General features: G+C 42.6%; 1 protein-coding gene across 2 annotated transcripts in view; it reads right to left on the reverse strand.

Annotated features, from left to right (window-relative positions):
- Nucleotides 1–3,248: 3,248 nt before the first annotated feature.
- Nucleotides 3,249–26,262, reverse strand: part of LOC110509472 (solute carrier family 46 member 3) — a 27,473-nt gene continuing 4,459 nt past the window's right edge. For both annotated transcript variants that reach the window (XM_036968016.1, XM_036968015.1), the window contains 5 exons: nt 23,915–24,127; nt 15,821–16,697; nt 10,780–10,863; nt 8,150–8,306; nt 3,249–3,687 (listed from right to left, as the gene is read on the reverse strand). In XM_036968016.1, coding sequence (XP_036823911.1) covers nt 3,573–3,687; nt 8,150–8,306; nt 10,780–10,863; nt 15,821–16,697; nt 23,915–24,097 — 1,416 coding nt within the window. In that variant the 5' untranslated portion in view covers nt 24,098–24,127 and the 3' untranslated portion in view covers nt 3,249–3,572. The remainder of the gene's footprint in view (nt 3,688–8,149; nt 8,307–10,779; nt 10,864–15,820; nt 16,698–23,914; nt 24,128–26,262) is intronic.

Raw genomic sequence — 26,262 nt, forward strand, 5'->3', positions numbered from 1 at the left:
ACTTCTCTTCTCAACGAATGTGAAATACCTTCTTATAGGAAGTCAGGTGGTTGACCATAACAACCCATATCCAATATTAAAAGAGGTATTAAAATACGGGTATCCACCAATCCAAAACAAGGACTAGGCAGAACGTTCACATTGTTAGGATAGAGACTAGATAATCTTGTCATTATATAGAGTATCTCTGATTAAATATGGCTAGGTTTATATCTGGTGGGTACTGGGTAGTATAAATGGCTGTGTGAGGCTTTATCCTAAACCATTCCAGAGTTTGTGGACAACGATCCACATTGTTAGGATAGAGACTAGACCATCTTGTCATTATATAGAGTATCTCTGACTAAATATGGCTGGGTTTATATCTGGTGGGTACTGGGTAATAATGGCTGTGTGAGGCTTTATCCTAAACCAAGAGTGACACCTGGTGGTTACTATATGCATTACATGCCGGTTTCTCGTAAAGCAAAACCAATGAAAGCAAATACTGCAATCCAGCCACATTCATGTTTAGTTGTCAACAAAACACAACGACAGATGAAAAATGACACACACTTTCATAAAGTCTGTCAGACATTGTAGACACATCTATATTTTTAAATACAACTTCTGTGTTGTTACAATTACTTCTATTATATAATTTAAAAAAAATCAACAGCACACAACCAATGGCTCAAATTAAAAGTTTTAAAACATTTGTACCTAAAGTAGTATTTCCCCAATACTGTCCTTTACATCCGTTTGACCATGCTGGTTTTTACACGATCAATTGATCATCTCTGAGTTATTGATCCATGCGCTTAAAATCAATGGAAGTGGAAGTAAACTATTGTGTAGCAGTGAAGTGGATGTGTCAACCAGCATTCGGTTCCACTCAACAACGTCATGTCATCGGCCTGAGAGACATCTGTTTGTGCCGTCATTGACAATGACAGCAATGGAGTTGGCAAGACAACACAAACAGATCTGGGACCAGCCTGGTGGTCTTTTCAACCAGTTTGGCTCACCGGGAGGGCTGACGAGTCATTACACAGGCCAGACAGAATTCATTACACAGGCCAGACAGAATTCATTACACAGGCCGGACAGAATTCATTACACAGGCCAGACAAAATTCATTACACAGGCCAGACAGAATTCATTACACAGGCCAGACAGAATTCATTACACAGGCCAGACAGAATTCATTACACAGGCCAGACAAAATTCATTACACAGGCCAGACAAAATTCATTACACAGGCCAGACAGAATTCATTACACAGGCCAGACAGAATTCATTACACAGGCCAGACAGAATTCATTACACAGGCCAGACAGAACGTGTATTTCCTTGAGCGTCTATTACAAGCCTATCATGTTGTGTTTCTGTGAGAAAACATTGAGGAAGTGCTGAACAGGTTGTTATAAGCGGGTAGTTGGAACAAACACGTGACCCATAGACCCCATACCCTTCTGTGCACAGGGAGGCTACCTTAAACCTGCTAATACTGCATAGACACTTGAAAACACCCTACTGCTGTCTGCTATTCCTTTCTGTTTGTTAAGACATCTGACCATTATGACTTTCACTTCGTTACATATCCAACCATTATGACTTTCACTTCGCAAGGTGTTCTAGGAATCGGAGTAATTGTACGTAATTAAAAATACAACAATCGATTTGCTAATTTACCTTCTGCAGTGATACGGATAATGATAAGGAAAGTACAGGGACTAGGAAAGTATAGGGACTAGGAGAGTACAGGGACTAGGAGAGTACAGGGACTAGGAGAGTACAGGGACTAGGAGAGTACAGGGACTAGGAGAGTACAGGGACTAGGAGAGTACAGGAAAGTACAGGGACTAGGAGAGTACAGGAAAGTACAGGGACTAGGAAAGTACAGGAAAGTACAGGGACTAGGAGAGTACAGGGGCTAGGAAAGTACAGGAAAGTACAGGGACTGGGAGAGTACAGGGACTAGGAAAGTACAGGAAAGTACAGGGACTAGGAAAATACAGGAAAGTATAGGGACTAGGAAAGTACAGGGACTAGGAAAGTACAGGGACTAGGAGAGTACTGGGACTAGGAGAGTACAGGGACTAGGAGAGTACAGGGACTAGGAGAGTACAGGAAAGTACAGGGACTAGGAGAGTACAAGAAAGTACAGGGACTAGGAGAGTACAGGGACTAGGAGAGTACAGGAAAGTACAGGGACTAGGAGAGTACAGGAAAGTACAGGGACTAGGAGAGTACAGTAAAGTACAGGGACTAGGAAAGTATAGGGACTAGGAAAATACAGGGACTAGGAGAGTACAGGGACTAGGAAAGTACAGGAAAGTACAGGGACTAGGAGTGTACAGGGACTAGGAGAGTACAGGGACTAGGAGAGTACAGGAAAGTACAGGGACTAGGACAGTACAGGGACTAGGAGAGTACAGGGACTAGGAAAGTACAGGAAAGTACAGGGACTAGGAGAGTACAGGGACTAGGAAAGTACAGGAAAGTACAGGGACTAGGAGAGTACAGGAAAGTACAGGGACTAGGAGAGTACAGGGACTAGGAGAGTACAGGGACTAGGAGAGTACAGGGACTAGGAAAATAAAAACCAACCCCCTCCCAAACAAGCCTAATTCAACCTTAAATTAGATTTAAGATGCATTGGAATGACTGCATCAGTTATTAAAAACATAAATATGTGCCATAAAAATGGCACCCTATTCCCTATATAGTGCACTACTTTAGACCAGAGTCCTATGGAACCCTATTCCCTATATAGTGCACTACTTTAGACCAGAGCCCTATAGAACCCTATTCCCTATATAGTGCACTACTTTAGGCCAGAGTCCTATGAAACCCTATTCCCTATATAGTACACTACTTTAGACCAGAGTCCTATGGAACCCTATTCCCTATATAGTACACTACTTTAGACCGGAGCCCTATAGAACCCTATTCCCTATATAGTACACTACTTTAGACCAGAGTCCTATGGAACCCTATTCCCTATATAGTGCACTACTTTAGACCAGAGCCCTATGGCACCCGATTCCCTATTATAGGGCACTACTTTAGACCAGAGCCCTATGGCACCCTATTCCAAATATAGTGCACAACTTTAGACCAGGGCGCATAGGGATCAGGTCTAAAGTAGTGCGCCCTATATACAGTAGAGACCTGGAAGCCAGTTCCACTGCTTTTGGTGGTAGAACAGGTGGTAGAACAGGTAGAACAGAAAACCAGCAGGAATCAGGACCTCGTAGGGTCAGAGTTGAATACCTCTGAAAACACACACACATATATATATATATATGTAAAAACATAGTTACACATGGCACATATTCACACATTGTATTTCCTTTAAAAATGTTTCTGCCATGCTTAATAATAAAAGTGCTTCCAATGTTGTAAGTGGGTGACACACGTGCTAATAGTGCATATTTCCTAAAGGGCTTTAATAGCAGAGCAATTGACCTGAGGTAATCTATCTCTCCGATGGATTTATCCTCAGAGGATTAAGAGTGTAGCTCCGTCTGTCAGAACAGACATTGACATAGAGAGAGAAAAGAGAAAAGTGCTCCAGGCCTCCAGTCTCAGGTGAGGGGAGGATTATCGTTCTCTTCCCCAGCGAGACCTTCCTCTCCAGGGATGAGGGCCTCCGTCTCCTTGGCCTCTTTACCTTCTTCCACTCCCAGCAGTCCCACACCCCTGGAGGACACAGACAGACACACAGAGACAGACACAGAGACAGAGACAAAGAGAGAGACAGAGACAAAGAGAGAGAGAGAGACAAAGAGAGAGAGAGAGAGAGAGAGAGAGAAAGAGACAGAGAGACAAATCAAATTCAATTTTATTTGTCACATGCGCCGAATACAACATGTGTAGACTTTACCATGAAATGCTTACTGACAAGCCCTTAACCAACAATGAGGGGATAGCGAGGGGACATGGGAAGATATAGTAGCTAAGCAATGACTCACCTGTCCAATGAAATGCCTAAAACAACGCTGTCATCAAGACAAAAGGGTGGCTACTTTGAAGAATCAAAAATATTAAATATATTTTGATTTGTTTAACACTTTTTTGGTTACTATTTGATTAGAGAGCGAGAGAGCGAGAGAGAGCGCGAGAGAGCGCGCGAGAGAGAGAGGTGGTCATGGGTAGCGGCAGACAAGGACAAAAACAAAACAAAAAAATAGTAGTAGTGTAGTAGTACAGGGGTAGTATAGCTGCAGTATAGGGGCAGTACAGCAGCAGTGTATTAGTATAGTAGTAGTATAGGGGTAGTATAGTTGTAGTGTAGTAGTATAGTAGTAGTATAGGGGTAGTATAGTTGTAGTGTAGTAGTATAGTAGTAGTATAGGGGTAATATAGTAGCAGTGTAGTAGTATAGTAGTAGTATAGGGGTAGTATAGTTGTAGTGTAGTAGTATAGTAGTAGTATAGGGGTAATATAGTTGTAGTGTAGTAGTATAGTAGTAGAATAGGGGTAGTGTAGTAGTAGTGTAGTAGTATAGGGGTAGTATAGTAGTAGTGTAGTAGTATAGTAGTAGAATAGGGGTAGTGTAGTAGTAGTGTAGTAGTATAGGGGTAGTATAGGGGTAGTATAGTTGTAGTGTAGTAGTATAGTAGTAGTATAGGGGTAGTATAGTTGTAGTGTAGTAGTATAGTAGTAGTATAGGGGTAATATAGTAGCAGTGTAGTAGTATAGTAGTAGTATAGGGGTAGTATAGTTGTAGTGTAGTAGTATAGTAGTAGTATAGGGGTAATATAGTTGTAGTGTAGTAGTATAGTAGTAGAATATGGGTAGTATAGTAGTAGCGTAGTAGTATAGTAGTAGTAGTGTAGTAGTATAGTAGTAGAATAGGGGTAGTGTAGTAGTAGTGTAGTAGTATAGGGGTAGTATAGCTGCAGTATAGGGGCAGTACAGCAGGTGTGTATCAGTATAGTAGTAGTATAGGGGTAGTATAGTAGTAGTATAGGGGTAGTATAGTTGTAGTGTAGTAGTATAGTAGTAGAATAGGGGTAGTATAGCTGCAGTATAGGGGCAGTACGGCAGTTGTGTATTAGTATAGTAGTAGTATAGGGGTAGTATAGTAGTAGAATAGGGGTAGTGTAGTAGTAGTGTAGTAGTATAGGGGTAGTATAGTAGTAGTGTAGTAGTAGAGTAGTAGAATAGGGGTGGTGTAGTATTATGGGGTAGTGCAGTAGTACAGCAGTAGTATAGGGGTAGTGTAGTAGTAGAATAGGGGTGGTGTAGTATTATGGGGTAGTGTGGTAGTATAGTAGTAGTGTAGTGGTATAGTAGTAGAATAGGGGTAGTGTAGTAGTATAGTAGTAGAATAGAGGTAGTATATCTGTAGTATAGGGGTAGTGTAGTAGTAGAATAGGGGTGGTGTAGTATTATGGGGTAGTGTAGTAGCATAGGGGTAGTATAGCAGTAGTATATGGGACAGTATAGTAGGGGTATAGCAGCAGTATAGTAGTAGTGTATGGACAGTATAGTAGTAGTATAGGGGTAGAATAGCACCAGTATAGCAGTGGTGTAGAGGCAGTATAGTACTAGTATAGTAGTATAGTGGTAGTATAGTAGTAGCACTGTAGTAGTATAGGGGTAGTATAGTACTGGTATAGTAGTAGCACAGGGGTAGCATGGTAGTATAGGGGCAGTATAGGGGCAGTATAGGGGCAGTATAGGGGCAGTATAGGGACAGTATAGTGGCAGTATAGGGGTAGTATAGGGGTAGTATAGTAGCAGTATAGGGGCAGTATAGGGGCAGTATAGTGGCAGTATAGGGGCAGTATAGGGACAGTATAGGGACAGTATAGGGGTAGTATAGTAGTATAGTAGCAGTATAGGGGTAGTATAGGGGCAGTATAGGGGTAGTATAGGGGCAGTATAGGGGTAGTATATAGGGTAGTATGGGGCAGTATAGGGGCAGTACAGTAGTAGTATAGTAGCAGTATAGGGGCAGTATAAGGGTAGTATATGGGTAGTATAGGGGCAGTATAGTAGCAGTATAGGGGTAGTATAGTAGCAGTATAGGGGTAGTATAGGGGCAGTATAATAGCAGTATAGGGGTAGTATAGGGGCAGTATAGGGGTAGTATAGGGGCAGTATAGGGGTAGTATATAGGGTAGTATGGGGCAGTATAGGGGCAGTATAGTAGTAGTATAGTAGCAGTATAGGGGCAGTATAAGGGTAGTATATGGGCAGCATAGTAGCAGTATAGGGGTAGTACAGGGGCAGTATAGTAGTAGTACAGGGGCAGTATAGTAGTAGTATAGAAGTAGTATAGGGGTAGTATAGTAGTAGTACAGGGGTAGTATAGTAGTAGTATAGGGGCAGTATAGTAGTAGTACAGGGGCAGTATAGTAGTAGTACAGGGGCAGCATAGTAGTAGTACAGGGGCAGTATAGTAGTAGTACATGGGCAGCATAGTAGCAGTATAGGGGTGGTACAGAGGCAGTATAGTAGTAGTACAGGGGCAGTATAGTAGTAGTACAGGGGCAGCATAGTAGTAGTACAGGGGCAGTATAGTAGTAGTACATGGGTAGTACAGGGGCAGTATAGGGGTAGTACAGGGGCAGTATAGTAGTAGTACAGGGGAAGCATAGTAGTAGTACAGGGGCAGTATAGTAGAAGTACAGGGGCAGCATAGTAGTAGTACAGGGGCAGTATAGTAGTAGTACATGGGCAGCATAGTAGCAGTATAGGGGTAGTACAGGGGCAGTATAGTAGTAGTACAGAGGCAGTATAGTAGTAGTATAGAAGTAGTATAGGGGTAGTATAGTAGTAGTACAGGGGTAGTATAGTAGTAGTACAGGGGCAGTATAGTAGTAGTACAGGGGCAGCATAGTAGTAGTACAGGGGCAGTATAGTAGTAGTACATGGGCAGCATAGTAGCAGTATAGGGGTGGTACAGAGGCAGTATAGTAGTAGTACAGGGGCAGTATAGTAGTAGTACAGGGGCAGCATAGTAGTAGTACAGGGGCAGTATAGTAGTAGTACATGGGTAGTACAGGGGCAGTATAGGGGTAGTACAGGGGCAGTATAGTAGTAGTACAGGGGAAGCATAGTAGTAGTACAGGGGCAGTATAGTAGAAGTACAGGGGCAGCATAGTAGTAGTACAGGGGCAGTATAGTAGTAGTACATGGGCAGCATAGTAGCAGTATAGGGGTAGTACAGGGGCAGTATAGTAGTAGTACAGGGGCAGTATAGTAGTAGTACAGGGGCAGTATAGTAGTAGTACAGGGCCAGTATAGTAGTAGCACAGGGGCAGTATAGTAGTAGTACAGGGGCAGTATAGTAGTAGTAGTACAGGGGCAGTATAGTAGTAGTATAGAAGTAGTATATCAGTAGTATAGTAGTAGTATAGGGGTAGTATAGTAGTGGTATAGAAGTAGTATAGTAGTAGTGGTATAGGGGTAGTATAGTAGTAGTAGTATAGGGGTAGTAGTATAGTAGTAGTAGTATAGGGGTAGTATAGTAGTGGTATAGAAGTAGTATAGTAGTAGTAGTATAGGGGTAGTATAGTAGTAGTAGTATAGGGGTAGTATAGTAGTAGTATAGAAGTAGTATAGGGGTAGTATAGTAGTACTAGTATAGGGGCAGGAGAATAGCGGTAGTATAGTAGTAGTACAGGGCCAGTATAGTAGTAGTACAGGGGCAGTATAGTAGTAGTACAGGGGCAGTATAGTAATAGTATAGTAGTAGTACAGGGACAGTATAGTAGTAGTATAGAAGTAGTATAGGGGTAGTATAGTAGTAGTATAGAAGTAGTATAGGAGTAGTAGTATAGGGGTAGTATAGTGGTAGTAGTATAGGGATAGTATAGTAGTGCTATAGAAGTAGTATAGTAGTAGTAGTATAGGGGTAGTATAGTAGTAGTATAGGGGTAGTATAGTGGTAGTAGTATAGGGGTAGTATAGTAGTGGTATAGAAGTAGTATAGTAGTAGTAGTATAGGGGTAGTATAGTAGTAGTATAGGGGTAGTATAGTGGTAGTAGTATAGTAGTGGTAGTATATGGGTAGTATAGTAGTAGTATAGAAGTAGTATAGGGGTAGTACAGTAGTAGTAGTATGGGGCAGGAGAATAGCGGTAGTATAGTAGTAGTACAGGGGTAGTATAGGGGCAGGAGAATAGCGGTAGTAGTATATAATACTCACGCTAGCATTGCCAAGGGGATGACACAGAGTCCAGCAGACAACAGGAAGCAGAATCCCGGGTACCAGGTTACCGTGGCAGCGTAGAGACTACTGAACACAGCTATCGCCACACTAATGCTCACACTGTCCAGGCACGCCAAGCACGCAAACAACGCTCCTACACACACACACACACACACACACACACACACACACACACACACACACGAGAGAGAGAGAGGAAGACAATATACTGTCAGATAAAGAAGTTCAAAGCTACATTAAAATACTGTAGCCTAGCGTTACCACATAGGTAAATCACCCTACATTAAAATACTGTAGCCTAACGTTACCACATAGGTAAATCACCCTACATTAAAATACTGTAGCCTAGCGTAACCACATAGGTAAATCACCCTACATTAAAATACTGTAGCCTAACGTTACCACATAGGTACATCACCCTACATTAAAATACTGTAGCCTAGCGTTACCACATAGGTAAATCACCCTACATTAAAATACTGTAGCCTAACGTTACCACATAGGTAAATCACCCTACATTAAAATACTGTAGCCTAGCGTTGTGAGACATGTCATAATGGTTGCCTTGCTTCCACGTTATCGCCGCAAGTTCCATGGTTGCCATAGCGTCGTGAGGTAGCCTAGGCAGAGAGCTCTGTAAATATTGTACATATTTGATTGTTTTTTTTAGTGTTGTTTTTATAATTGTTTATTTAAAAATCAACTTTTTGGGGTTTTTGATAACTTGTTGATAGATTGATTAACTGTAATATCTGCCGGTGACTCATTATGACATTATGGTATTGTGTTTGGCTTGGCTAGCTAGCTAGCTAGCTTGCTAATATGATTTGAATGACGCAGCAACATCAAATCAACAACATCGGTTTCGGCCCCCTTTTGCCCCATTTCCTAGAGGAAGTGGAGTGCGGTGTGAGGGGATACAGAGGCCTGCTTCTTCGTAGGAGGCTTTTCTGAACCGCTGCTGAGGTGTGGTGGTCTTACTGGATTATTTAAAAAGTCACAAAAAAAACATTACCCAGGTGGTTGCTACATCTCAGTAGAGGACGATCCAGCCTAGCTTACGGAGGAGGCACAAAGCCAGGGTCGTTCCACCTCAAAAAGCACCCGAAAGAGGATTTCAACACCCACCATGTCAGATTCTGAAATCGTTTTTTGTTTCTAGAAACAGATAAGATCAACATTCCTGCAACATTATTTTGTTTAGTTATTTTGCCTCTAAGCTAATTGATTGCGTCGAAATTGACCATTTTACGAGGCCCGTCTCTCAGACATCTACCTCCCTACCTGTTCCATATTTATTTATTTAACTAGGCAAGTCAGTTAAGAACAAATTCTTATTTTCAATGACAGCCTACTGGAGGAACAGTGGGGTTAACTGCCTTGTTCAGGAGGCAGAACGACAGATTTTTTTACCTTGTCAGCTCGGGGATTCGATCTAGCAACCTTGACGGCTACTGGCCCAAACGCTCTAACGCACTAGGCTTCTCTCAATATACAGCACTGCTTATGATCTAAAGCTGAGGAAGACCATCGCCCTACAACTGTCAGATCCCTACATTGGTAAATTGTTTTTTTTGTTGTTTATTTTGTTTTTAATGAGACTTTAAGATTGAAATCACAATATAAAATACATTGGAGATTATTATTATTATTATTATTGTGTTCGTGTGGGAGAGAGAGGCTTGAAGAAGAGCCCTTCAGACACATCTCTCTAACAATGAATATTTAACTAAATAGTTAGACATTTCAGTCCTACTAGTGTCTGTGTTTTTTATGGTCTCCGCTCTAGTTCCCTGCAGCTAATCTGGGCGTATGGTCACCAGAGATCGCTTGAGCTGACAAATGAGCTAAAGACTGAATTACATAGACAATAATGTGTTTTACTAGAGATAGCTTAGGAGTAGAACAAGCCCTCACTGTCTCAAATTCATCCTTGCAACTGGTAAACTAAGCCAGGGTGGGGTTAAGACAACAACCCTGTGCAGATAACGACCGGAGGAACCCAGAGTGGCGTATGATGCTCCTTGGTCTGCATGAGGGGGGTTGAACCAACCATGACGAAGCATTCTTAGTGTCAGCTATCTGACTCTGCATTTGTGTAAAGGTTAGGTTACTTGGTCCAACACTCATGGGTGGGGGAGGGGGGGTCGCCCAGACACGACACCAGACAAGGGCCCCGTGACCAGACAAGGGCCCCGTGACCAGACAAGGGCCATGTGACCAGACAAGGGCCATGTGACCAGACAAGGGCCATGTGACCAGACAAGGGCCATGTGACCAGACAAGGGCCATGTGACCAGACAAGGGCCAACCCCTCTCTGGTCTAACAACCTCCGTTTAAACAAACCATTGCTCAGCAATGCTAGGATGGCTTACATGTGTAAAACTCATTCCAAGGAGGGCCGAGTGTCTGCGGGTTTTCGCTCCACCCTTGTACTTATTTGACGAATTAAGTCAATAATTAGTAAGGAACTCACCCTTATTTGGTTGTCTAGGTCTAATTGAAAGTTTACAAAAACTACAAACACGCAGCCCTTTCGTGGAATGAGTTTGAACGCATTAGTTATTAAGTTACTAGTTCATCTAAACATGTCCAAAACACTCACCCTGCTCGTTCTTCGATACGATCTTTGACATCATGGATCTCAGCACGGGGAACGGCATGATAGCCAGCAGCATTGGAAGCCTCACTGAGGAGAACAAACAGACAATATAAACAAAGAAAGAGAGACAGAGAGAGAGAGAGAGAGAGAGAGAGAGAGAGAGAGAGAGAGAGAGAGAGAGAGAGAGAGAGAGAGAGAGAGAGAGAGAGAGAGAGAGAGAGACAGAGAGAGACAGAGAGAGACAGAGAGACAGAGAGACAGAGAGAGACAGAGAGAGACAGAGAGAGACAGAGAGAGAGAGACAGAGAGAGAGAGAGAGAGAGAGACAGAGAGAGAGAGAGACAGAGAGACAGAGAGAGAGACAGAGAGACAGAGAGACAGAGAGACAGAGAGACAGAGAGAGAGAGAGAGACAGAGAGAGACAGAGAGAGACAGAGAGAGACAGAGAGACAGAGAGACAGAGAGAGACAGAGAGAGACAGAGAGAGACAGAGAGAGACAGAGAGAGACAGAGAGAGACAGAGAGAGAGAGCCCACAGACAAAAACAGACCCCATTGAGCCCCAGGACAGCAACACAATTAGACCCAACAAGATCATGAGAAAACAAAAAGAGAACTACTTGAAACTAAGATTATATTTGGCCCTAAACAGAGAGTACACAGCGACAGAATACCTGCCCACTGTGACTGACCCAAAAGTAAGGAAATCTTTGACTATGTACAGACTCAGTGAGCATTGCTATTGAGAAAGGCCGCTGTAGGCAGATCTGGCTCTCAAGAGAAGACAGGCTATGTGCTCACTGCCCACAAAATTATGTGGAAACTGAGCTGCACTTCCTAACCTGACAAATGTATGACCATATTAGAGAGACATATTTCCCTCAGATTACACAGACCCACAAATAATTTTAAAACAAATCCAAATTTGATAAACTCTCATATCTACTGGGTGAAATACCACAGTGTGCCGTCACAGCAGCAAGATTTGTGACCTGTTGCCACGAGAAAAGGGCAACCAGTGAAGAACAAACACCATTGTAAATACAACCCATATTTATGCTTATTTATTTTCCCTTTTGTACTTTAACTATTTGCACATAATATGACATTTTATTCTTTTGGAACCTTTGTGAAGTGTAATGTTTACTGTTCATTTTTAATTGTTTATTTCACTTTTGTATATATATATATATATATATATATATATATATATATATATATATTTATTTATTTATTGTTGATTTCACTTTTTATGTTTCCCATACCAATAAAGCCCATTGAATTGAAATTCAATTGAGAGAGGATTAACATCACATGATTGACTCGCTGGGTTCTCAATCGACTGAACAGAGGTTATGTAAGTTTGTCTTTTTTTAGTTTCTCCCCTTTTTGGAAAAGAGCCAAGATAAAGACCTGAATATTATGGTTTGTTGTCTTTCTATCTGGTTTCACAATGATGAAGAAACGCAGTCAGGGTCATTCCACCTCAAAAAGCCCCATAAAGTGGATTTCAAAACCCCATCACGTCAGATTGTTCTGAAATCATTTCTGTGGTTCGAAACAGATAATATTAACATTCCTGCGACATTATTTTATAGAAATATAAATTTGCTCTCTAAGCTAATTTGATTGCATCGAAATTAACCATTTTAATTTAGGGGATTCAGATAATGTTAAATAAATATAGTACCTAACATGCGATTTGGACCTAACTTTCTTCTAACAAGGACTTAGATATGAGGAATCCAAAGGAATGGTTAAAAACACCCATGGACCCCCCCCCCCCCCCATACCCCATACCCCATACCCCACGGACCCCCCCACACCCTACAGACCCCCCCCCCCCCCCCCACCATAACCTACGGAACCCCTACACCCTACGCCAACAACGACTATACAGTATCAGTTCTCTCTGTGTGACCATTAATATGGAGCTGCTGCTTAGAGTACTGTTTCTTTATACTACGTAATGTATTCTCAGTGAATTTGGTGAGGTTTTTCCCCCCCCCCTGTTCAGAGAAAATTTGTCATTGAAGTTGGTTTTATGTCCCATCCAGAGGCGAAAGAAACACACAACTATTTAGGCCGGGGTGCTGGCTAGCGGAGTAGAACACTTGAAAAATGTATAGGTGAGCCGCACGCTCTCGGAGCTCAGATGCAATAATTGAATAACCTAATAAACAACGTTTAGACAGACAAGCTGTTTTCATCAGGGTATGATGTCCCACCCAGCCTTATAGACTAGTCTCATAGACTAGACGTAACATAGTAAAAGTAAATCCTGGACACTCAAACTAGTATGATATGTTATGTTTGGTATGGTTACATAAGACAGAAAGTTACTTAAGGCGAAAAAACGTAAGGTGGTTGGTCGGGGTGGATGGGTGATCGTGACACGTGAACGTCTAGCAACCCAAAGGTTGTGTGTTCGAATCGAATCACGGACAACTTTAGCATTTTACCTAATTAGCAACCTTGCAACTACTTACTACTTTGTAGCTACTTTGCAACTTCTTAGCATGTTAGCTAACCCTTACCCTAACCTAACTCCTAACCCTAACTTTAATCCCTAACCCTAATGTTAGCCACCTAGCTAACATTAACCATCTAGCTAGACATTAACCACCTAGCTAAACATTAGACACCTTGCTAACATTAACCACATAGCTAAACATTAGACACCTAGCTAACATTAACCATCTAGCTAAACATTAACCACATAGCTAAACATTAGACACCTAGCTAACATTAACCATCTAGCTAAACATTAACCACCTAGCTAACATTAACCATCTAGCTAAACATTAACCACCTAGCTAACATTAACCATCTAGCTAAACATTAACCACATAGCTAACAAAATGGATGATGGACATCCACAAATTAATACATACCATACAAAATTAATACATATCATACTAATTGGAGTGTCCCGGATTTACGTATACTATGTGACGTCTACCCTCGAGTCCAGGTTGTCCCATCCTACATCCTGATATTACCAGATTCTGACAAATAGATGGTGCTGCTCCTGCCATTAGGTGAAAAAAGTTTGAAGATATACAAAACCCAAATTACAAAATTACATTGGTTTCCTTACCCTGCAAGAAGTCTATCGACAAGGTATGTCAGCAACCCATCCTTTGGTTTTGTTGGCCACTGTTTCAAATGCTAACTTTTTTTAGCAACTGTGGGAAAAAAATCCAATGCAAGTCAATGGTACCTATATTAGCATTTTCACACTTCATGATCAAATCTAATTTGGTTCATTTAGTGTAAATGTAATTTAGGTGAACTATCCCTTTAACATTGAGGTCGGGTGGGGGTGATTCTCTTAATCACCTAATAGCAGGAACGGCACCATCTAGTGGTCAGAATCTGGTAATATCAGGATGTCGGACACAAATCTAACAAATGTAATGACTAATTTCTCTGAACAGGGGAAAAAAAAGAATCATCTAAAACCCCCGAACCGCAGCACCATACTAGCAGTCAGAAACAGAGAACTGATACTGTACACTCAGTCAGTGGGTGGCTGGCTGACCACTTCATTTTTATTCCTCATGTCAAACCTATTATTAGAAAGAAAAGTGGGACCAAATGGGATGTTGGGTACTATATTTATTGAATATTATATTTACTATAATTTATTGAATATTATATTTACTTTATTTATTGAATTTACTATAATTTATTGAATATTAGATGAATCCTATAAATGAAAAATAGGCCAATTTGGGAGTATTAAATTAGCTTCAAATTATATTTCAAGAAAATAATGTTGTATGAATGCTAATCTTATCTATTTCTAAGTACAGAAACCATTTCAGAACAATCTGAGATGGTGGGCGTCGTGACATGAAACGACCTGTCAGTCATGTCACAGTAAAACTATACGGTTCCATTTACACTACCATACAAACCTTTACAGGTGATGTTTATGGCCTTCAATTTGCCCTTTCTGCTTACACTTATCCTTTCAGATCGACACGAGGTAGCTAGAGGTAGGCTCTGAGGTGTTCCTAAACACCAAACCAGACTAACTGGGGCCCAGAGTTGTTCCTAAACACCAGACCAGACTAACTGGGGCCCAGAGTTGTTCCTAAACACCAGACCAGACTAACTGGGGCCCAGAGTTGTTCCTAAACACCAAACCAGACTAACTGGGGCTCTGAGGTGTTCCGGACCATCAGACCAGACTAACTGGGGCTCAGAGTTGTTCCTAAACACCAGACCAGACTAACTGGGGCCCAGAGTTGTTCCTAAACACCAGATCAGACTAACTGTTGTTCCTAAACACCAGATCAGACTAACTGGGGCCCAGAGTTGTTCCTAAACACCAGATCAGACTAACTGGGGCCCAGAGTTGTTCCTAAACACCAGATCAGACTAACGGGGGCCCAGAGTTGTTCCTAAACACCAGATCAGACTAACTATTGTTCCTAAACACCAGACCAGACTAACTGGGGCCCAGAGGTGTTCCTGACCACCAGACCAGACTAACTGGGGCCCAGAGTTGTTCCTAAACTCCAGACCAGACTAACTGGGGCCCAGAGGTGTTCCTGACCACCAGATCAGACTAACTGGGGCCCAGAGTTGTTCCTAAACACCAGACCAGACTAACTGTTGTTCCTAAACACCAGATCAGACTAACTGGGGCCCAGAGTTGTTCCTAAACACCAAACCAGACTAACTGTTGTTCCTAAACACCAGATCAGGCTAACTGGGGACCAGAGTTGTTCCTAAACACCAGACCAGACTAACTGGGGCCCAGAGGTGTTCCAGATCAGGAATAACTCCAGGCCCAAGGCATAAGTTAACCAACACTTGGCTCACGTCAGGGTTGGGGTCAATTCAATTTCAATTCAATTCAGTTAACTCATTATTCCATTGAATTATATTGACAAAAATTCAGAATAGGAATTTCAGTTTATTTCCTGAATTAACTGAATTTAAATGGAATTGACCCCAACCCTGGCTCACATAGTATAGAGTTCTATTTTCACAGGACCATGTTACCATTGAAAATCCTCCTTATTCCTTACCCAGGAACATCATGAGCGTGGTCTTGGCGAAGGCCACCAGGGTCATACCCGCCATGACACTCAGTATCCCTATGAGAATGATGACGAGGTTGGGCACGCCGCAGCGAGAGAACACCGTCACACCCACGAAGCTGGTCAGGAACACCGTGGTGGACAGCGCCGAGCCGTAGCCAATCAGAATCTCGGTCCAGCACAGCGGCTGGTTGAGCTCGTACAGCGTGATCATGGAGAGCCCGCCCATGTTGGTGAAGGAGAAGGAGGAGAAGAGGAGCAGGAGGAGCACCAGGAGGACGTTACGCCTCCTGCTGGCCCCTGCAAACAGCTGGTAGACCCCGCAGGCCAGCTGATGCATGGCGGTGCGGCGCGGAGATCCGTCCAGGGGGTCATCTGGAGGTCGTTGGAGCGTCTCCTCCAGGATGAAGACGGCGTAGAGCAGGTTGAAACACTGGAACAGAGCAGAGGTGAAGAAGGGCCAGTTGAAGCCTGCTGCTTGGAGGAAGTATCCCGTAGAGAGAGAGGCCACTCCAGACAGCAGGCCGATCACCATGTCTATCCCGGCCATACGCAGGGTCTTCTGCTGTCCGTCCTCACACAGGTCAGCGATGTAGGAGAAACAGCCACCCAGTAACGTCCCCGAGCCCCCGAACAGGGCGCTGACGAACGACGAGACGATGAGGAGGTAGAGGTCGAGCTCGAAGAAGGAGACGGCCAGGAAAGACAGGGCGTAGAACAGAGAGCCAATCAGAGGCAGGATGATGGTGATCTTGCGTCCGCGCTGGTCGCTGTAGGCGACGAGGATGAGGGTGACGGCCAGAGAGGGGATCATGGAGAAGAGCTCAGTGTAGAGGGAGAAGAGAGACGCCGCCTTCTGCACCTCCTATAATAAACATGAAAAAGAACAAGGTAAAGAGAGAGAGACAGAGAGAGAGAGAGACAGAGAGAGAGAGAAAGAAGAGAAGAGACAAACTATATTAACATCAACATGGAGAAGAGCTCGGTATCGAGGGAGAAGAGACATACAAACTATATTAACATCAACATGGAGAACATCAACATGGAGAAGAGCTCAGTATAGAGGGAGAAGAGACAAACTATATTAACATCAACATGGAGAAGAGCTCAGTATAGAGGGAGAAGAGACAAACTATATTAACATCAACATGGAGAAGAGCTCAGTATAGAGGGAGAAGAGACAAACTATATTAACATCAACATGGAGAAGAGCTCAGTATAGAGGGAGAAGAGACAAACTATATTAACATCAACATGGAGAAGAGCTCAGTAGAGGGAGAAGAGACAAACTATATTAACATCAACATGGAGAAGAGCTCAGTAGAGGGAGAAGAGACAAACTATATTAACATCAACATGGAGAAGAGCTCAGTAGAGGGAGAAGAGACAAACTATATTAACATCAACATGGAGAAGAGCTCGGTATCGAGGGAGAAGAGACATACAAACTATATTAACATCACCATGGAGAAGAGCTCGGTATAGAGGGAGAAGAGACAAACAAACTATATTAACATCAACAACAACATGGAGAAGAGCTTGGTATCGAGGGAGAAGAGACAAACAAACAAACAAACAAACAAACATGAAGGTGAGGGAGGGGATCATGGAGCAGAGAGTTTGTGACTGAAGCAAAATCGTTGTTTTTAGCTGGAGTGCCGTGTGTGTTTACCCCAGATAATAAAAACACAATCAGTTAAACACACAAGGTAATGGATAATAGCCACAGGGGAGAAACAACACACAGTCGGACCAGGAGATAACCATGACAAATTACGGACTACATTCCACAGAACACCAGACTCTCTTTATCCACAGTGATTCACTTCTGATTTGACGCAATCATTTAAAAAAGAGAGAGGAAGTATACAAGAGAAAAAAGGAGAAATGTGACAATGCTCTGCTCTGTTATAGGCCAGTAGACAGCTCTACGGGGAAATATAATGTTATTTATGTCAATCAGGCTTCAAGCGGAAAGAAACTTAACTCTCGTCTCAACCACAACAGGTGTAGATGTGGTTCTTGACTTTTCAAACCCAAAACAATAAGGCTTTTTTTTCCCTGATCAACAAGTCATTCAGACATCTTTTCTCTGTGTCTTTCAATGGCCACTGACTGCACTGTCTTTTCAGACTAGGCTATAACAGAAAAGCATGAAGGCTCTGCTTAGCCAATCAACCAAATCAACTGGAGAAACCAGTTGAAACCAGTCTAATGAGACGTGACCTTTCCTAGTTGGTTACAGTCTAACCATGTTAATAATTACAGTAGCCTGCTAGCTGGCTCTGACACTTATCGGATGAGGCACGGCTTGCAAACTATCACCGATTACAAAGGGAAGCCCAGACGTGAGCTGCCCAGTGACGCGAGCCTACCAGATGAGCTAAATGCCTTCTATGCTTGCTACGAGGCAAGCAACACTGAACCATGCATGAGAGCACCGGACGACTGTGTGATCACGCTATAAGTAGCCAATGTGAGTAAGAACTTTAAAACAGGTTAACGTTAACAAGCCAGACGGATTACCAGGAAGTGTATTCCAAGCATGCTCTGACCTCTACTTGACCCGGTCTGTAATAACAACATGTTTAAATCAGACCAACACAAGTCCCTTTACCCAAGAACGCCAAGGTAACCTGTCTAAATGACTATCACCCTGTAGCACTCACATCTGTAGCCATGAAATGCTTTGAAAGGCTGGTCATGGCTCACATCAACAACATCATCCCAGACATCATTCCAGATCCCCTCCAATTCACCAACACAGTCGTGAAGAGGGCACGACAATGTCTCTTTCCCTCTCAAGAGGCTGAAAAGATTTGTCATGCGCTTGCAGATCCTCAAAAAGGTCTACAGCTGCACCATTGAGAGCATTTTGACGAGCTGCATCACCGCCTGGTATGGACACTGATTGGCATCAAACAGCGGACGCTACAGAGGGTAGTGGGTACAGCCTAGACCTCTATACCAGGCGGTGTCAGAGGAAGGCCCTACAGAGGGTAGTGGGTACGGCCCAGTACATCACCAGGGCCGAGCTCCCTGCCATCCAGTACCTCTACACCAGGCGGTGTCAGAGGAAGGCACTACAGAGGGTAGTGGGTACGGCCCAGTACATCACTGGGGCCAAGCTCCCTGCCATCCAGTACCTCTACACCAGGCGGTGTCAGAGGAAGGCACTACAGAGGGTAGCGGGTACAACCCAGTACATCACCGGGGCCGAGCTCCCTGCCATCCAGGACCTCTATACCAGGACGGTGTCAGAGGAAGGCCCTAAAAATGGTCAAACACTTCAGCCACCCAAGTCATAGCCTGTTCTCTCTGCTACGGCACGGCAAGAGGTACCAACGCACCAAGTCTGGAACTATCAAGACCCTGAACAGCTTCTACCCCCCAAAGCCAGAAGACTGACGAGTAGTTAACCAAATAACCACCCGGACTGTCTGCATTGACCCTTCTTAGACATATGTTATATTTTGCTACTGTTCATTATATAATCCTTTTGCCTGGTCACTTTATCCCTACCTATGCTGTATGTATGCACATATCTACCGCAACTACCTCGTACCCCTGCACATCGACAATGGTACTGATACTCCCTGTATATATATATATATATATATATATATATATATGATTCAGAACATGAAGAACCGTATTTGTCTTGGTAAAAAAAAATAAGAAGAATTTTATAACATAAGGAAGGGAAATTTCACCACCATATACACTACGTGGACAAAAGTATGTGGACACCCCTTCAAATGAATGGATTCGGGGCTATTTCAGCCACACCCGTTGCTGACAGGTGTATAAAATAGAGCAAACAGCCATGTACAGTGCCTTGCGAAAGTATTCGGCCCCCTTGAACTTTGCGACCTGTTGCCACATTTCAGGCTTCAAACATAAAGATATAAAACTGTATTTTTTTGTGAAGAATCAACAACAAGTGGGACACAATCATGAAGTGGAACGACATTTATTGGATATTTCAAACTTTTTTAACAAATCAAAAACTGAAAAATTGGGCGTGCAAAATTATTCAGCCCCTTTACTTTCAGTGCAGCAAACTCTCTCCAGAAGTTCAGTGAGGATCTCTGAATGATCCAATGTTGACCTAAATGACTAATGATGATAAATACAATCCACCTGTGTGTAATCAAGTCTCCGTATAAATGCACCTGCACTGTGATAGTCTCAGGGGTCCGTTAAAAGCGCAGAGAGCATCATGAAGAACAAGGAACACACCAGGCAGGTCCGAGATACTGTTTAAAGCCGGATTTGGATACAAAAAGATTTCCCAAGCTTTAAACATCCCAAGGAGCACTGTGCAAGCGATAATATTGAAATGGAAGGAGTATCAGACCACTGCAAATCTACCCAGACCTGGCCGTCCCTCTAAACTTTCAGCTCATACAAGGAGAAGACTGATCAGGGATGCAGCCAAGAGGCCCATGATCACTCTGGATGAACTGCAGAGATCTACAGCTGAGGTGGGAGACTCTGTCCATAGGACAACAATCAGTCATATATTGCACAAATCTGGCCTTTATGGAAGAGTGGCAAGAAGAAAGCCATTTCTTAAAGATATCCATAAAAAGTGTTGGTTAAAGTTTGCCACAAGCCACCTGGGAGACACACCAAACATGTGGAAGAAGGTGCTCTGGTCAGATGAAACCAAAATCGAACTTTTTGGCAACAATGCAAAACGTTATGTTTGGCGTAAAAGCAACACAGCTGAACACACCATCCCCACTGTCAAACATGGTGGTGGCAGTATCATGGTTTGGGCCTGCTTTTCTTCAGCTGGGACAGGGAAGATGGTTAAAATTGATGGGAAGATGGATGGAGCCAAATACAGGACCATTCTGGAAGAAAACCTGATGGAGTCTGCAAAAGACCTGAGACTGGGATGGAGATTTGTCTTCCAACAAGACAATGATCCAAAACATAAAGCAAAATCTACAATGGAATGGTTCAAAAATAAACGTATCCAGGTGTTAGAATGGCCAAGTCAAAGTCCAGACCTGAATCCAATCGAGAATCTGTGGAAAGAACTGAAAACTGCTGTTCACAAATGCTCTCCATCCAACCTCACTTAGCTCGAGCTGTTTTGCAAGGAGGAATGGGAAAAAATGTCAGTCTCTCGATGTGCAAAACTGATAGAGACATACCCCAAGCGACTTACAGCTGTAATCGCAGCAAAAGGTGGCGCTACAAAGTATTAACTTAAGGGGGCTGAATAATTTTGCACGCCCAATTTTTCAGTTTTTGATTTGTTAAAAAAGTTTGAAATATCCAATAAATGTCGTTCCACTTCATGATTGTGTCCCACTTGTTGTTGATTCTTCACAAAAAAATACAGTTTTATATCTCTATGTTTTGAAGCCTGAAATGTGGCAAAAGGTCGCAAAGTTCAAGGGGGCCGAATACTTTCGCAAGGCACTGTAATCTCCATAGACAAAACATTGGCAGTAGAAGATCTCAGTGACTTTCAACATGGCACCGTCATAGGATGCCACCTTTCCAACAAGTCTGTTTCTGCCCTTCTAGAGCTGCCCCCCCGGTCATCTGTAAATACGGTTATTGTGAAGTGGAAACGTCTAGGAGCAACAAAGGCTTAGCCACGAAGTGATTCCCAGAAGAGTGGAGGCTGTAATAGCAGCAATGTTCCAACATCTAGTGGAAAGCCTTCCCAGAAGAGTGGAAGCTGTTATAGCAGCAATGTTCCAACATCTAGTGGAAAGCCTTCCCAGAAGAGTGGAGGCTGTTATAGCAGCAATGTTCCATCATCTAGTGGAAAGCCTTCCCAGAAGAGTGGAAGCTGTTATAGCAGCAATGTTCCAACATCTAGTGGAAAGCCTTCCCAGAAGAGTGGAGGCTGTTATAGCAGCAACGTTCCAACATCTAGTGGAAAGCCTTCCCAGAAGAGTGGAAGCTGTTATAACAGCAATGTTCCATCATCTAGTGGAAAGCCTTCCCAGAAGAGTGGAGGCTGTTATAGCAGCAACGGAGGGACCAACCCCATATTAATGGCCACGATTTTGGAAATGAGATGTTTGACGAGTAAGTGTCCACATACTTATGTTTCTAAAAAATCCCCTAAGGGAAAAACAAATGGTGGAAAAACTATTGGAACCATTTCCCCGTTTGACCGCTAGGTTTTATGGGTATTATGACACCTCCGCTGTGGGGCTCTATCTACATAAATGATTTAGAGGATCAGAAGATAAGAAGAGCAGAAACGCTGACATCGCGCCTCCACGCTCCCAGCTTGTTGACCGAACAGAAGCAAACTATGGGAATACTTGGATTACAAAGCAGACGAGGGCCAGCCCACAGGAACAACTAAGCCAAAGGTTTTACAAAGCAGTGCAGGGAGGGAGGTTTACTTCCAAAAATGACATAAAAAAAAACATTTGCACTGCAATGTTGTCGTTATTCTAATAAATTATAATGATTTTTAAGTAACAATGACAATGAACATATATTATGCATGACATTCATGTGAGCATTATAATAGTAAATAATATTTATTATATTAATAATTATTATAATAATTATAATAATAAATAAATACATATTTCTACAGTAACTAACCTGTTGGTTGTTGTCAGAGACAGGGTAGGTTGTGTTGGTTAGGTTCTACAGTAACTAACCTGTTGGTTGTTGTCAGAGACAGGGTAGGTTGTGTTGGTTAGGTTCTACAGTAACTAACCTGTTGGTTGTTGTCAGAGACAGGGTAGGTTGTGTTGGTTTGGGTTTCTACAGTAACTAACCTGTTGGTTGTTGTCAGAGACAGGGTAGGTTGTGTTGGTTAGGTTCTACAGTAACTAACCTGTTGGTTGTTGTCAGAGACAGGGTAGGTTGTGTTGGTTACGTTCTACAGTAACTAACCTGTTGGTTGTTGTCAGAGACAGGGTAGGTTGTGTTGGTTAGGTTCTACAGTAACTAACCTGTTGGTTGTTGTCAGAGACAGGGTAGGTTGTGTTGGTTTGGGTTTCTACAGTAACTAACCTGTTGGTTGTTGTCAGAGACAGGGTAGGTTGTGTTGGTTAGGTTCTACAGTAACTAACCTGTTGGTTGTTGTCAGAGACAGGGTAGGTTGTGTTGGTTTGGGTTTCTACAGTAACTAACCTGTTGGTTGTTGTCAGAGACAGGGTAGGTTGTGTTGGTTTGGGTTTCTACAGTAACTAACCTGTTGGTTGTCGGCAGAGACAGGATAGGTTGTGATGGTTTGGGTTTCTACAGTAACTAACCTGTTGGTTGTTGTCAGAGACAGGGTAGGTTGTGTTGGTTAGGTTCTACAGTAACTAACCTGTTGGTTGTTGTCAGAGACAGGGTAGGTTGTGTTGGTTTGGGTTTCTACAGTAACTAACCTGTTGGTTGTTGTCAGAGACAGGATAGGTTGTGTTGGTTACATTCTATAGTAACTAACCTGTTGGTTGTTGTCAGAGACAGGATAGGTTGTGTTGGTTACATTCTATAGTAACTAACCTGTTGGTTGTTGTCAGAGACAGGATAGGTTGTGTTGGTTAGGTTCTACAGTAACTAACCTGTTGGTTGTTGTCAGAGACAGGGTAGGTTGTGTTGGTTTGGGTTTCTACAGTAACTAACCTGTTGGTTGTTGTCAGAGACAGGATAGGTTGTGTTGGTTACATTCTATAGTAACTAACCTGTTGGTTGTTGTCAGAGACAGGATAGGTTGTGTTGGTTAGGTTCTACAGTAACTAACCTGTTGGTTGTCGTCAGAGACAGGGTAGGTTGTGATGGTTTGGGTTTCTACAGTAACTAACCTGTTGGTTGTTGTCAGAGACAGGGTAGGTTGTGTTGGTTAGGTTCTACAGTAACTAACCTGTTGGTTGTTGTCAGAGACAGGGTAGGTTGTGTTGGTTAGGTTCTACAGTAACTAACCTGTTGGTTGTTGTCAGAGACAGGGTAGGTTGTGTTGGTTAGGTTCTACCTAACCTGTTGGTTGTTGTCAGAGACAGGATAGGTTGTGTTGGTTAGGTTCTATAGTAACTAACCTGTTGGTTGTTGTCAGAGACAGGGTAGGTTGTGTTGGTTTGGGTTTCTACAGTAACTAACCTCATGGTGGCTGCTGGTGTTGGAAGGATCGCAGCGTGAGGTGTTGTCAGAGACAGGGTAGGTTGTGTTGGTCATCTCCTGCCATAGTCTCCTGTACACATACTGTTGTACCAAGGGGTAGATCAGGAAACTGGCAAAGGAATAGAAGGCTACCAGTGGCTCTACCAGGAATAACCCCTTCATTCTTCTCAGGGGGAGTGGACAAACAGACCCCTGGAAGACAAGGTAGGATAGTTCAGTATACAGACAGAATGACAGAACGACCCCTAGAAGACAAGGTTAGGAGATTAATACAAACCTGGCAACAGAATAGATCCTAGACACTAAGAAGAGATGGCAGGATTAATTTATTGTTTGTATTTAAAAAACATTTTATATAACCTTTATTTAACTAGGCAAGTCAGTTAAGAACAAATTCTTATTTACAATGACGGCCTACCCCGGACAGCACTGGGCCAATTGTACGCCACCCTATGGGACTCCCCATCACGGCCGGATGTGATACAGCCTGGATTTGAACCAGGGACTGCAGCTCTTGCACTGAGATGCAGCGCCTTAGACCGCTGCCCCACTCGGGAGTTACTGGGTACGTTTACCCTACATATTTATCCTATTGCTTTCCTTATGGTTGCTTAAAACAACAACATACACTGAGTCTACAAAACATTACGGACACACTGACTAATATTGAGTTGCACTTTTGCCTTCAGAACAGACTCATTTGGTCGGGGCATGGACTCTAAACAGAAAGCGTCCCACAGGGATGTTGGCCAATGTTGACTCCAATGCTTCCCACAGTTGTGTCAAATTGGCTGGATGTCCTTTGGGTGGTGGACCATTCTTGATACACAGAGGAAACTGTTGAGTGTGAAAAACCCAGCAGCGTTGCAGTTCGTGACTCAAACCGGTTCGCCTGGCACCTACTAACATACCCTGTTTAAAGGCACTTAAAGTTGTTGTCTTGCCCATTCACCCTCTGAATGGCACACACACACAATCCATGTCTCAATTGTCTCAAGGCTTAAAAATCCTTCTTTAACCTGTTTCCGCCCCTTCATCTACACTGATCGAAGTGAATTTAACAATTGGCATCAATAAGGGATCATAGCTTTCACCTGGATTCAACTGGTCAGTCTATGTCATGGACAGAGCAGCTGTTCTTAATGTTTTGTACACTCAGTGTAAATACACACTCTAAGCCACCAGGTAATAACACGTTCCCTCTCCTCAGGGGAGAATGGACACACAGATCCCTGGGAAATAAGGTATTGAATTTATGTTATTTATTTGGGCAATACAACAAGATGTAGGCCTACATTGGATGACCAGAGGAGAGCACCTAAAAGTATTATTTAAAAGGTGTAGTCAGTTTGTTATCTCAATATCAAATTATTTCTGGGTAGCTTACTTCCCTTATTAAGTACCTTTCATTTAAAATTGCCCCCCCCCCCCCCCAAAAAAAAATAAATAAATAAATATATATATATATAAATAAATAAATAAATAAATAAATAAATAAATAAATAAATAAATAAATAAATAAATAAATATATTTATTTATATATATATATATATATATAGCAAGAGCAATTTCCCAAGAATTTTGCTAGGTCTGTCAGAGTGGTCTGACTGGGGAGGGGAAAACTGAATAACTAGCTGTTATTGGCAGAGAGGTTTGGAACTCTTTCTTATTGGTCTATTAACTCATTTTCCGCTTGGTGATGTCATCGAGCAAGCCAAAACTCCATCCCACTAAAACATGCTGAATGATAATATAATATAATACTTTTAGTAAAAAATGTTTATTTTTAAATGTATAATCTGTAGAAACTATGAGAATTGAAAAGTGTAGAACTTTCGTGAAACATCACAGCACAGTTGAAAAATATATTGCAAAAAATACATGGTGTTAAGAGATAAATTGAGAGGGTGGAGCTGAAGGGCGGGATTAAAAACAACAAGATAATTCTTGTAAAATATACTGTGTCTGTAAAATGTATAAAGGTTCAGAACTTTTGTGAAACAGCACAGTTAAAAATATATGGCAAAAATAGGTTTCAGAGATAGATGGGAGGGGTTGATGGTAACTGAAGGATGGGATTAAAAACAAATAAAATATAACTATTATAAAATAGATTTTGTCCATGAAAAGTATTTAGTATGTATAAGTTGGAAGTAATAGTGTCGTTGTCCATTAGTTTACTCCAATTAGGGGAGGGGTGGTAGGGTTAGGGGAGGGGTGGTAGGGTTAGGGGAGGGGTGGTAGCGTTAGGGGAGGGGTGGAAGGGTTAGGGGAGGGGTGGTAGGGTTATGGGAGGGGTGGTAGGGTTAGGGGAGGGGTGGTAGCG

The sequence above is a fragment of the Oncorhynchus mykiss genome, chromosome Y (assembly GCF_013265735.2).
Source record: "Oncorhynchus mykiss isolate Arlee chromosome Y, USDA_OmykA_1.1, whole genome shotgun sequence".
NCBI lineage: Eukaryota > Metazoa > Chordata > Actinopteri > Salmoniformes > Salmonidae > Oncorhynchus > Oncorhynchus mykiss.